Here is a 14395-nt window from a genome sequence, read left to right as displayed (position 1 = left end):
ATTGCTCTATTGTGCTTTTATAAAGGCCGAGTGGGCTTTAAAAAATTTAAAATTAAAAAACAAAGAAAAGAGAAGAAAAGAGAAGAAAAAAGGTAGGGCCGCATTATAGTCTATGGATAAGGCTCCATCATCTCTCTCCTCCCTTGTATTCATTCTCCGCACCTTCGTCGCTGGGAGATTACCATTGTACCCAAGTAACTACTCTTAAAAAACCTGCAGCATTCAGCACTCTCAATTTTGCTTTCTACTCATGTTTTAAATTCAATTAGTTCTTTATGTCTTCAGTTAAATATATGTCTTTAAGGTCAAAAACAAAATAGATGTCAAGTTAACAGCATTACTCATTTAACGCTCTGAATGAACATAACCACTTCAATTCAATTAAATTTATCTTGCTTTATGAGACGAAGAGTTCAGATGGTAAGTTTGAAACTTGAAAGTAAAAGATTCTTCAAAAAAATAAAAAGTCCTTGTAAACACACTTTGGTAAATGCAATTCATAAATGAAAGAAGCCATATCCATTTTTACCCTTTTAACACGGGGGTGCAGATCTTGATATTCCGTAATTTACATCAACGGTCGGGAGATGGGACACGTGGTGGGAGTGTACTGTACAGGGTGATGATGAATGAAATGACAAGTGGGAGGGGAGGAGTGGGGTAGTCCAGGTAAAGCGACATCGTCTCTTCCGAGGAAGGATTGAATGGCAGGGTACAATACCACCAGTCTAGAAATTTGTCGCGACGCGGAGGAGAGGGGTTCCGTTCACCTGTCCTGGTTCCAGGAAAGACGGCGGAAACGTTCCTGTTTAGATGACCGAGGATGGTGACACGTGTGAAGATTGTATATGAGGGACACGTGGAAGCCAGCAATGACCTGGGAGCGAGGGGTACGATGGCACGTGAAATAGGCCCCACTCCCTCTCACTCGGATCTATAGCGTAGGAGCCGTTCCTGACAGCTGGTCCTGATGATATCCGAATTTAAATTCAATACCTGTGCTTGCTATAAGCACTGACTATCTGTATTTTTTTAAATTGTTAAAATTTATATTAATAATTATAAATTTATATTTTATTTAAAATTAATAAATGAGTAAGTTATTTCACTGTTGATTTAAATTTTAACAATCTAAATAACAGAGCCGTTCAACACTTGTGTTAAATAAAGTCACGAATCTAAACCCGATGATATCCCCGTCCTCCCAATAGCGACACACGATGTTATCCCCGTTTTGTCGTGCTTGAATTTATTGTGCAGCCGTTTGCCATCACGCTGCGTCGAGTTTTTTCTTTTTTCTTTTAAAAAAAATCAAGATTGATAGTTGAACCTGAGATCTTGATTTTCTGAGGCGACAGACTTTGGATGCCCACATATACATCTCATAAGTATAATCAAAATTGAAGAGTTTTTAAAAATTTTAATATGAGAAATAGTAATATATCATGACTCGTTGACATCTTGCTTTGTGAATCAGGCCCATATTGTCCTCTTTATTCTTACCTGTAAGTATGAATTCTTATTTTAAAATCCGCTGATTATAAATATTACTAGTAATTACTTGCAGGTAGCAAATAATCAATGCTAATATTTATTTATTATAAAAACCCATTTTATGCTGTTATATATTTTACTGCTTTTGGAAAAATATCCATTTCTTTGTTTTTTAACTTTGATCCACGTTAAGTATGTTCCAGTTATGAGAAAAGTACAGATAGGCCCTTTGAATTATTTTGCTTCTCCATTCATGTTATAGCTATGTAAAATTTTTAATTAAGCTGACACTGCGAATATGCCATATATACTTCAATGAATTATATATATAGCTTATTATTGTATCATTATTATTTGACGGTTCCGAATGGAATTTTAAATATATGAGGAAATATAAAAAAGTATTCTGCAGAATATTGAAAAATGCATTTAACCTTTAAAAATCAAAAAGCCATAACAGTCGTGATATTTAAAAAAGGTGAGAGGAAAAATAACGACAATAATGGCTGCGAAGCACATGAGTTCAGGATTCCGGGGAAGAAGAAAGTGGCCACGGAGATTAGGATGGACTCCACAACGAATATAAAATTGATGGTTACTGTGGTTTTAAATGTCAATTTTCCTTTGAAAAAACGGCATTCCAAAACTAGTTTGAATTTTTTGGCTCTGCTTTTTTTTTTAAAAAAAAAAACTAGTTTGAATTTCTTCCAGACGATGACGATGTTTCATAAATCTCGATAAAAAAGAAAAAGAAAAGAAAAGAGACGCTGCCTGGAAATTCTTGATTCTGATCAAACTAGGGGCAACAGCGAGATTTGAAGTACAGGAGCAATATAGAAGCATCAAAAGGATTATTCCCTTATACAGTAATGAAAATAATATACTTGGAGCATACGAAGAATATATGCCACAAGCAATCCTAATACAATATTTTCGCAGGCATATATCCATTTCGTGAGTGAATGGCTATCTCGTGCATAATAAATTATATATAATCAGTCATGAGTCTGATCCATTTAAGTGGCCAAAAATATTCTGCTCAATATGATTAATTATTCCCAGATTTACTGACAATTGAATTTAGAATAATAACAACATAATTGTTATCATTTTTTTAAGTTCAATTGTCAATAGATTTATGAGTAATTAAGTATATCAAGTAGGACCTTAAAGCAAATTTTCCAAGAAAATATTAGGAGTGAACATTTGAGAAGATTACTTGTTCGTTTTTTTTTTTCTTGGATCTGTTCAGGTGTAACACATCTGTAATTATATAAAACGATAACTGTTTCAACGTTGAAAAATAAAATTATGGCTGTTATTAGTTAATAACAGGCCATTGGACACCGGCACTAGGACGGAAAAAAATATACAACCCGTGGTGGTTTCGCGGTGGCAATACCATGAACGAATTTTGCTTGCCTGAACAGCAGAGGGCACGTGATTCTGCCTTTGTGGGTGTGTGCGTGAAAGAGAGAGAGTTTAGGCTGTTGGGTTGTGCCACTTTCTCAAGAGTCTAAGAAATGGAATGGCGATGAATGCGTGAAAAAAACACGAGTTTTGCCTTGTTTGATACTCGATATTTTCTAAAAGGATTCGGATGAACAACCGATGCTTCAACCAAATTAAGTGCACCATTGGCCGATGATTCATGGCTTATACTTTATGATCGTATCATATGTCATATCACCTGCATTATATTTTTTTTTTGGGTAAAAAAATTTTTTTGGTGAATTGATCCATAAACTTATCAAATCAAAAAATATCTCCAAACTTAAAGAGTGTTTACAGATATATTTATAAATTGTTCACCAATAAAATCCTCACTTTGACAGTTGAATTTAAATTCACTATCTTATGAGTCATGCTGACTTAACCAACTTTTATTAATTCATTTTCATTATATTATTTATTGTCAAAACAATTTTATATGATTTAAAAACTCGAACATTGCATGTGGGCATTTTATGAACATTTTCTGTCAAAAGCCTCAAGCGTCATGCAAGGAAATCCACTCACGCATCTCAGATTTAAATTTACCAAGGCTTAGCATCAATCATCAGGAGTTCTCGCAATCGGAGTTTACTTTCGAAGAAGCCAAAAGAGCAGCTTTTGAGTTTCCACGGGATAGCGCCCCAGGTTATGATGGATTCCATGCAAAGTTCTTTCAACGCTTCCGAGATGCCGTTGGCATAGATGTTTTCAACATGATTCAAACTTGTAGAGATAGAGGATTCTTGCTAAAAGAACTGAATAAAACCTTCATTTATCTTATACCAAAATATGAGGCAACTAAGTCTTTTAAAGATTATGGACCAAATAATTTATGCAGCGTTGCCTACAAAATTCTATCAAAGGTTCTGGCTAACCGAGTCAAAGTTATTTTAAATGACCGTATTCTTACTTAGCAAAGTGCATTTATAAAAAAGGGGACTTATTTATGCCAATATCATGGCAGCTTTGGAACTTCCTCATTGTATTCATTCTTCTAAAAGGTGCAAAAAGAAGTGGGCTGCGTTGAAGATTGAATTTTGAAAAGCTCTTGATAAGGTTTAATTTCTTGGCCATTTATTCATGTTGTCTTAACGAAAACGAATTTTCCACCAATCTGGGTTACTATGATCTTGCAGTGTGTGACGACAATATCTTATCAGCTTCTTATAAATGAATGGCAAGCCTACGCAACAATTCTTTTCAAAGAGAGGAATCAGACAGGGAGATTGTTTATCTCCCTATCTCTTTATTATCTGTTCTAATGTTCTTTCCCAGGCTATTACAAAAGTAGAAAATGGCAGGAAATGGGAAGGTATTAAAATTTGCAGGCGTGCTTAAGCAATAACTCGCTTTAGCTATGCAGATGGAACTCTTACATGTTTCAAAGCTAGAGATGCTCACTATGAGGTGCTTAAGAGAACTTTAGATGACTTTTGTTTCGTCTCTGGTCAAGAGGTTAATTTTAATAAGTTCGAAGTTATTTTTAGCCGTAATGCAAATCTAGTCGAAAAAGAAAATTGGGCTAAGATTTTTAATGTCCGTTTCACAACTTCTCTGGGGAAATATCTTGGAACATTCATCAATAATGGCACTAAAAAACACCGGATCTTCAAGGAAATACTGCTAAAATTGCAAACCAAGCTAGGAGGCTGGAAATCCTCGCTTTTGTCTCAAGCTGGTAGATTGACACTAATCAAATCTGTTTTGGCTAGCTTCTTCATGTATTTACCAAATTTCTTGCTTTCTTTTACCAAACAGTTTGGATTCTATGCTAGACTCTGTCTGTGCTAATTTCTTCTGGGGCTCAACTGCCAGTGGTAATAATAGAATGCATCTTATGTCCTGAAAGAAGTTTTGCAGGCCAAAGGATCAAGGCAGACTAGGATTCAGGCCTTTTTATCTTTTAAATAAATCCATCTTAGCAAAACAGGCATGGAAAATTATTTCTGCAGGTTCAAACTCTCTGGCGGGAAAAGCACTAAAGATTAAATATCTTGATGTTTTATTGGAAGGGGAATGCAAGTCGAAAAATCGATACTCTTGGGTTATGAAAGATGTTCTTAAAGTTTCACATTTGATTGTGGACAGCCTTAAAATGGCGGGTTGGTGATGGGACTAAAATCCCTATTGACCATGTTAAATGAATTCCTTCTCAAACTAAATCGATCGGCAATAATCTCATGGTGGCTGATTTAATTGATAGGGATCGAATTGCTTGGAAAATACAACTTATAGACACTTTATATAGTCGCCCAATGAAGGAAGAAATATTAAGAACATCGTTCCCTCTCTCCCTTCAATAAGATTTTTTGGTCTGTTTGAAAGCAAGAAATGGATTATAGGCAGATCAAGAAGGGTACATAACTTTGATGCAAAGCCAACTCAATAACAATCAAGGGGGAGTTAATTGGGTTTTCTTCTAGAAAGTTAATTTTCCAAGTAGGATTCTTCTCTTTAACTGAAAGGCACTCAATAAAGCTGTTCCAACATCTAACATTCTTAGGAACAAGCATCATCTTTAGCCAACTAATCTGTGCTCACTGTAAAAATCATGAGGAATCGACTGATAATCTTTTTCTACATTGTCACTTTGCACAAGTTGTTTGGTTGGCGTCCAATTACTCTCTTAGGCCTTCTAGCATGGAAACTACAAGAAACTTCTTAAGTTTTTGGATAGAGGATGCACAGTCAAATCTCAATCATCTAAATATTTTGAAAGAGGTGCTCTTAACTATGAAAATTATATGGGAATACAGAAATATAGCCAATCATTAGTCAAAGGAAGTGTGCCCATTACAAGCAATTTAGAAGCTCAAATGGTATAATTCTCCATTGCCTATTGTTCTGGACGAATTGATGCAGACTAAGCCGCCATTGTTGAAGATGCAAGCTGAGTCTACAAAGACCAGACCTGGATGGTTTCTAGTTCTCAATGTTGACAAGAGTAAAAGCTTCTCAGGACAAAAATATAAGGAATGTAGTGTCCTGATCTTCAGAGATACAAGGTTTTTAATGCTAGAAAGAAAAGCTAGCACTTCAAAGGAGATCCTCTTTTGTTTATTTTGCAAGAGGTCTACCATAAAATGGATTACTGATCTAGATGATTTTCGACCTCCAGGTTATACTGATATAACTTCAAAAACTTCAAAAACTCTAAGCTTATCAAAAATCTCAATTGGAGAGTGAAATCAAAGCCAGAAACCAACTTCCTCTAGGAGGATGTTTCTTGTTTGCTCTGTCTTATGCTATCATTGGCCGGAAGAGTCACGAAGTAGATGGTTTGATTGGTGGCTATCCCTCCATCGTTTGCTTAAGAATTCCATTGATGTGGTTGCTTTATTTGATCGCACTTTCCTCTTTAACTTATTGTATTTGTCCCCAAATTAAAAAAATGATTTAAAAAGTTAAAAATGATTAATATTTTGGTCAATTGGTATAACTATTGTTATACTCCCTTCGTCCTAAATTATAAGACACTTTTAGAAAAAATTTAACATCCCAAAATATAAAATAGTTTGATAAAAATAAAGTTTTATTAATGATATTTTTTTAATATTATCTTTCTCATATATTTTCTCTCTTTAATATTTTTTTATCAATAGAGTATTAAATGAAGGATATTTTTAAAAGTTCATATTTTTGTCCAGAAAAAGTAAGGTAGTAAGATGTATTTAATAAATTTTATTGGTATGTGAGATCTTGTCTAAAAATATCTTATAATTTAAAATAAAAAAAGTATTATTTATTTAAAATTCAAGACACCAGTATCACTCATTCCTATCTAAAATACTAAAATGATGGGCTCCTTAAACATCTTTTTAGAGTTCAATTTCGATAGGTGTGTATAGAGAGCATCTATTGAAAAACAATCCTTAAATGATGCTCAAATTTTTATAAGTATTAATCTCATGCTGTCAAACGTAAAGGCACGTTGGGAAATTAAAAAAAAAATACTAAAATGATAGGGAAAAAAAAGGAGCTCACAGTTACCCATATATTTACATACAATCATGCTTGTTATTTGGAAAACGGCTAAATTGGGAAATTAAATGGTACTAGCTATATACTTGCAAATATAAGACATCTATTAATATACATGTAGTCTTAGAAAAATTATTAGATATTTAAATTTAAAATGCTAATTTAGTTTAACAGGGAAGGAATGCATGATAAATATTAGCGAGAAAGCAACCAGGTAAAAGAGTATACGACTCTGCCATCTTTCGTATTGTCGACAAGAATCAATACTTCGAAATAATATATATATATATATTCTCAACATCCGATCAAGAGTATAAACGAAAATTCCCATCGCCTTGCCTGTCGCTGATCCAAAGACTACTCTGCAAAGTTAAATATAAGACTGAATAAATTCAAACTCCAATTAACCACTTCACCTTTCCTTTCCTTAATCTAAATCCTGCACTTTTACTGTTTTACCCTTATCCTAGCTTATTTTCACTACACAGGTTAATTCGTGCGGTTACTCTCTCTCTCTCTCCCCCCTCTCCCCTTATACTTATATAAACCATATAAGTGCCCGTTTGGATAAGGAGAAAACGCGCGTTTTGGACTCAAAATCGATTTTTTCTGTCAATCTATCCAAACAGTCGAAAATAATCAAAAATCGATTCTGGGCCAAAACGCACGTTCTTCCCGAAGCTCCCTTTGTCCGCTTTCTGCCAAAAGTTTGTCAAAAACGTTGGGGAAAATTACAAAAACAAGCCCAGGAAAAAATTACAAAGAAAGCACATAATTTAATAAAAATAAAATTAAACTCTCTTCTTTTTTTTTCCTTAATAAAATTTAAAATTTATATATTTAAAAAATTAATATTTGATATTTAAAAATTAAATTATATAGTTAAAAATTAATTTTGATTAAATTATCCAAATATCTTTAATTCTGTTAAAATTAATTTTAAAAAAACAGTATCCAAACAGATTACGTTATAACATAATCAATTATGATTAAAATCTACCACTTAATCAATTATTTTCATAATCTATTATACCCAACTGAAATCTAAACAGACCCTAAGTAGAGTCGTGGTTGAATTTATGCCCACATTTGTATCGCAAGAGTAATGTGGAACATGTCTCAGAGAGTCAAGTAAATATGAGTTGATTGGGGTTTGCATTTCTGGGAGGATTTGCATGCCACTAATGAAATCAGCATCTCATGAAAAGGCCAGGAATACTAATACTTTGCTCGCAGCTTTTGATTGGTGGGCTTTGGTTTCAACTATTAAATAGTGAAAAGGCACCAAACTGGGATCCATGTTGAACAAACCAGACTTGGTATCACCTCGAGTTAATGGGACTCTTGCTTTTCCGAGAGATCACCATGCTGTAGTGGGACGCCTGTGGCGATCCCTCTTCCTGCATTGTGCCCCATCGTGAAATGATTTAATCATTCTCGTTCTCTTTTCTTGTCTGTCGTCTTGTCATTTATATATACTCGAATTAACCCAAATTGCGCGGCTGTGTCACACTGATCCACCAGCAAGTTGATGTGTTTTTTTTAAGGAAACAGTCAATGCCAGTGGTTCACATCTCCATGTGATGTGTCCTCCTGATGAGAGAAAGTCGCGAGATTATTAATCCGAAGAATTTGTACCTGGTCGTTTAGAAATTGGGGATGGGATGAGATGGGGAAATCTTAGATCTAGCTTTAATTTATTATCATTGATTACATCCTCCTGATTACTCGCTGATCAAATTAAAGTATCTGTAACAGCTAACATCAACAAATAATTATTCTATGTCTGGAATGATTAATTATCTATAAGGCAAAGAGCAAAGTTACGGGCTTGACCCCGTTTTTTCCCGTGACTTGTTTAATCTGCATGGTGGGCACTATCTTCCTTCCCATTATCAGGCCTACCTATCAGGTGGATGCTTTATGCCATCCCCGTGTCATCCTCGATCGTCCACTGGCTTGCCGCAATTCCCACAAAGGCTTTATCGTTGCTCACTTCACTTTTTATTCCTTGTATTTCAAGGGTAATTTATTATGTGTATACAAACATAATTAAATTTCGAGACATTGCTCCTCACCTCGTCTTAACAAAACACGGGTAGTGAATAATAAGCAAGTATATCATCAATTCGAAAATTGGTCACAGCTCATAGTCCCTCTAGATCAAAATATAAAATATTGATAATTAATTCATAAATTTCAAAAAAATTTAGTTGAAATCTTATTTTCTTTTAAAAAAAATTACATCTTTTCAATTGTATTCTCATTAAATATACTGAATAAATTCCTTCATAATGATAATTAAAAATCTAATATATCATTTTTTAAAAAGGGTAATATATAAGATAAAGACATGGTTACAAAATAATTATAAAAATTGCTTAGTGTCCTATGTTTTAGATCAAACAAAATTCTTCAAAAATATCTTAGATTATAGTGCAGAGGCATAACTTTTAAGAGATATTATGGGGAAAAGTTACAAATCCAATGAGTAATTTATGTTTAACCAGTGACGTAAATCAGGAAGGGAAGGAAAAGGAGAGAGAGGAGAGAAAGGAGTAGGGGAAATATTAAAATTATAAAAAATTCTCAACTCAAAGTTATTCAAAATTGTATCCAACAATAATAAGTTAAATAGAAATAAAACACTAATTTTATTTATAAATTTCTAGAAATAATAAAATAATTAATTTAAATTCTAAAATTTATTTTAAAAAGATACTGATATAAAATATTATTATGGTAATATCATATTTTATTGATCATGAAGAAATCTAAAGTAATAAAAAATAATAAACCTTTATTATCCTAATATCTTAAATAAATTTTAATTATCCTAATTATATATTATCCCATTTTCCATCAACCAACCTACTCAAGTTCCATTGGGAGCCATGATTATATAAGGGAAAATAATAACAAATGATCTGGAGAAGATTTTTTTTTTTTGAACGCATGGAGAAGATAATATTTATTAAAAAAGATCTTAAAAACATTAATTATCTAGAAGGACCAGATAACAAATTTTAAATTTTAAAATACTAAATTGTCTCTAGTTAAATCTCTAGTTACTAAAGAGAAGTCATTATTTGAGAGAAATTTTTTGTTTTTTACATGGGTGTGTGTAAATAATAAGGAGATGAAAAATAACAAATTAAAATAAAGCGAAAACAATACCAAAAAACTCGTAATAAATTATGTCCCTTGGAAATTCATAATTGCGGAGATTGAGACAAGATGTTCAAAGAAAAATGTAATAATTCTTTAGAAGTATGATTTTTTAAAATAATACTGATTTAATTTTTTAAAATAAATATTTTAAAATCATATTGATTTAATTGAATGTAATACTATTTTTATTTTTGTGTGTGAGATTGAAAACTGTACAAACTTATTTTTAAAAAAACTGCAGTTGTAATACAGTGCCCCATGTTAATTTTAAGAAATTATTGACCGATTTTATATTATGATTATAGCAGTCAATTATACTTATATTGATCTTTCATCCTAATTTTAATTTTTACGATCCTTTATGGTAAATTTTAATTTTAATAGTATTAGATCCCTCTTCTTAATTTTTTTATTATATATTAGTTTGGGGAAATTTTCTTGGATTGAGGAAGATAAAAATAAAGCTTTCTGATTTTGGTGGCGTAAGGATAAGTTTGGATAGGCACCACATTAAATGGGAACATGCATTTTGTAAATGGAATTGACAACACACGCCAGTCCAGCGGGCCCTCCCCTAAAATGCTCTTATTTATCATCTATGATCTGTCACCCTCTCCGCAAAAGAAAATGTTCGGTAATCTCACTCCTGCTTCACATTATGTCCTCATTTGGTGTGATTGAATAATTTTTAATAAAATTAAAATTAAAATTAAAATTAAAATTGAAATAAAATTAAATTATAAAAATATATTTGATATGTCAAACAAAAATTAAATAAAATCCTTATATTATTTTTGTTTGGTATAATAAAATATGAAAGTAAAAGACAAAAATACCCTTATATAGAAATTAAAATAAAACATAATAAAAGCTTAATTGTGTTTTAATTTCTTTATATATTTTATATGTTAATAAAATATTATATAGATGATAGATATTATATAAGTAAAATATTTTACAAAAAATATTTTAATTTCCTCACATGTTTAGTATATAAATAAAATATTAGATAGATGATAAATAATATATATAAGTAAAATATTTCATAGAAGAAATATTATAAATACATATATCGTATTATATTTTACACATACACATATATATTATAATTTGGTGTGGTTAGGGTTATATATTTTCAGGGCAAAAGTGTCTTTATAATTTTTATAAGGATAAAAGTGTCTTAAAAGTTACAATTTTATGGAATTGCCCTTAATTCTATAGCTTTAAACAAATAATCTAATTCAATCTATTTTAAAATTAAAATTCTTAAAAATTTTATTCATGTCTACTAAATATCACTTTATTTAAATTTTTTTTAATTTTATTTTTATAATTTCAGTCTACCAAATATGGCCTATATTTTATTTCATTTGTTAGTATTAACATGAATGCATCGTTAACGTGACTTATCATGCAATTTCTATTTTACGTTGACCTTTTACCGTTCTTGGGACCCGCTTGCTGGCATGGAGGTGTTGAATTGCTGGACACTATATAAGTTTAAATGCCTTAAAACGTTTCAGACCAGGCGACCGGCTGAAGATTTGGACGATAGATTAACTAAACCATGAGCAAATTGACTAAAATGTTACTTTATTTCGCCTATCATGACAATTGATATTATTTTTGAGAAAACATATGACTTTATGTGTTTGAAGTATTTATTTTCAATTAAATTAATATATGTAAATTTTTTATATATTATTTTTTTAAAATAAATTATTTTTGTTAATATTATTGACACATTAAAATTTATTTATTTTGATTTAACTGAATATAAGTGTTTATTATTTTCACCACTTATAATTAATAACTTCCACAACAAAAAAATTAATAATCTCCATCAATTAATATTTTTAGTATCTTAATACCACCACTCCTTAATAGCTTGTGCCTCGAAATAACAATTTTTTTGGCGGCAGATGTTGCATTGAGAGACGTCTACTTAATGCTTTTTGTATTTTGAGGGAGATATTTTATGCCGTCAATAAAATCTACTCTTTATACATACCAAACAAATTATTTTTTGATTATTTATAAGTGTTTTTCATTAAAGATAATTTTATTATTAAACATAAAATATGAATATATCTCGTAACGATGATTCGATCTTGTTTCCTGAGGTTGCGAGTGAAAAAAAAAAAAAGGCAATCAATACAAAAAGATTGTTGCGAGCTTTTGTCCTGCCTTAAATATTTTTTTGGGCCGGTAACCGTTTTTCTGTACAAAAAAGGAAGTCCAACACCGAAATGGCTTGTGACCAGAAGGCCCAAGGATATTTTCTTATGCTATCCACGATTCGGCCTAAAAAGAACAGTAATGTGAACAATGATTTGGGCTTCAGCCCAGTTACAAAAGGTTTCCTCAGTTCTGGCCGAGATCCAGTGCAAAATCAGTCCATAAACTAGTTTACAAATACACCCTCGCCTTTCACCGCAAAGAGACGCTTCCTTCATGTGAAATCTCGGCTTAGCTCAGTGTTAAAACAGCCATTTCAGTTCACACTCGGCAAAACCCTAACCCCAATATATATATCAATCTTGGCCATCTTTCCATTTTCCTCTGAAACCCTAGCTCTTCCACGCTGCAGCCATGCCGCCCAAGTTCGATCCCTCACAGGTCGTCGATGTGTATGTCCGCGTCACCGGAGGCGAGGTAGGTGCGGCCAGTTCGCTCGCCCCTAAGATCGGTCCTCTCGGTCTCTCTCCTAAGAAGATTGGTGAAGACATAGCGAAGGAGACGGCTAAGGACTGGAAGGGATTGAGAGTCACTGTTAAGCTCACCGTCCAGAACCGCCAGGCCAAGGTATCAGTGGTGCCATCTGCTGCGGCGCTTGTTATCAAGGCCTTGAAAGAGCCCGAGCGAGACCGCAAGAAGACTAAGAATATTAAGCACAATGGCAACATATCCCTCGATGATGTGATCGAGATTGCAAGAACTATGAGGCCGAGGTCGATGGCTAAGGACCTTTCCGGGACTATAAAGGAGATCCTTGGTACTTGCGTCTCTGTTGGTTGCACAGTGGACGGGAAGGACCCAAAGGACTTGCAGCAGGAGATCACTGATGGAGATGTTGAAGTCCCTCTGGAATGAGGTCCATTTTTTCTTCATCCTGTCAAATCAGTGATTTTTGATATAAAAAAATTGGAGAACAGTTGGAGACCATGCGCTTTTGCTTACAATTTGAGTAATCTAGATGATTTGGAGATATTGTATTTGCTAGTTAAAGTTGCTTACGAGGACAATAATTTATTTGGTTATAGTTTTGATTTCATTTTCGTTTCCAGAATGTCATCCCTTTGATCAATGGATTATTTAGTCATTGTCTGTTTTAATGTTTTTATTAGGTACGCGCATTGGCATTATACTTATGGATAGCTTTTGAATTGTGTTGTATTTGTTTTTAATTCCGACTGTTTTCTGGTGTGCTGGCTGTTTTTTTCTGCTTCTGATCAGATTCATTCTTCCTAATTTCGTTTCAAGGGATTTGTTGTTTCTGTACTTACTAGTATTGTGCCTGTTATTTCTTATTCTATTCCTGCTAGGCTTTGGCTGGAACTCCATTGTGCACATATTTTTCTGCATTAGGACGTGCCATTTGCCAATGACCTTGAGGGCTAATGGCATGGCCTCTCATGAGTGCGAGGATTGGGAGAGGGATTTATGATTAACAGTATCTAGCATGTTCACTACAGCCATTTCTGTTTAACAATAATATCAGAATTGGTTTGGCGGATTTTTTGGAGAGCATATTGTATCTTAAGTTTCGTTGTATGTTTTTCTGTTCGCTTCGATTGAAGGAGAAAATTAGCCATCTGTCTGCTAGGGCAAGGTCTTATGGAAATGATCCAGTTGCCCTTCATCAGAAATATAGATCAGTTGAGTTGTTTTTTACTGATTTGAGGGTTTTGATCTTGAACATTTTCAGTCTCGTGACGGCACAAATTAAAACTTTGGGCATGTAGTTATGTTGCCCTTTTTCATTGCTTTGCACTTGTTTACTCTCGCGGGACCTCATGACTAAACTTTATAATTTCGATAGTCTCTTAGTTCTCTGCAGGCCCCTTTTTGTGTGTTACGAAGAACTAAAAACTAAAGGTGTTGGTTCTGAAGCAAAGGGAAGTGCCTGCAAAGTGGTACTTTACGCTAGTCTAATTCCCACAGGTGTTAATCTACTTGTTGTTGATAGACGTATAAGTACTATTTCATTAATAATATCTGAGCTCATTGGTTCATCCCATCTACTTCAACAATA

The 14395-nt window shown here is 33.0% G+C and overlaps 1 protein-coding gene across 1 annotated transcript; it reads left to right on the top strand.

Annotated features, from left to right (window-relative positions):
* The first annotated feature begins 12628 nt into the window (after positions 1 to 12628).
* On the top strand, positions 12629 to 13475 carry LOC129314287 (60S ribosomal protein L12-like). Its single transcript, XM_054957686.1, has one exon. It carries the CDS (start codon positions 12733 to 12735, stop codon positions 13231 to 13233), a length of 501 nt encoding a protein of 166 aa, XP_054813661.1. The 5' UTR covers positions 12629 to 12732; the 3' UTR covers positions 13234 to 13475.
* The last annotated feature ends 920 nt before the right edge of the window (positions 13476 to 14395 follow it).

Source organism: Prosopis cineraria, unplaced genomic scaffold, assembly GCF_029017545.1.
Source record: "Prosopis cineraria cultivar Desert tree isolate PC_DT_omini unplaced genomic scaffold, ASM2901754v1 PC6, whole genome shotgun sequence".
Taxonomy (NCBI): Eukaryota; Viridiplantae; Streptophyta; class Magnoliopsida; order Fabales; family Fabaceae; genus Prosopis; species Prosopis cineraria.
This window is presented reverse-complemented; position numbering and strand designations above follow the sequence as displayed.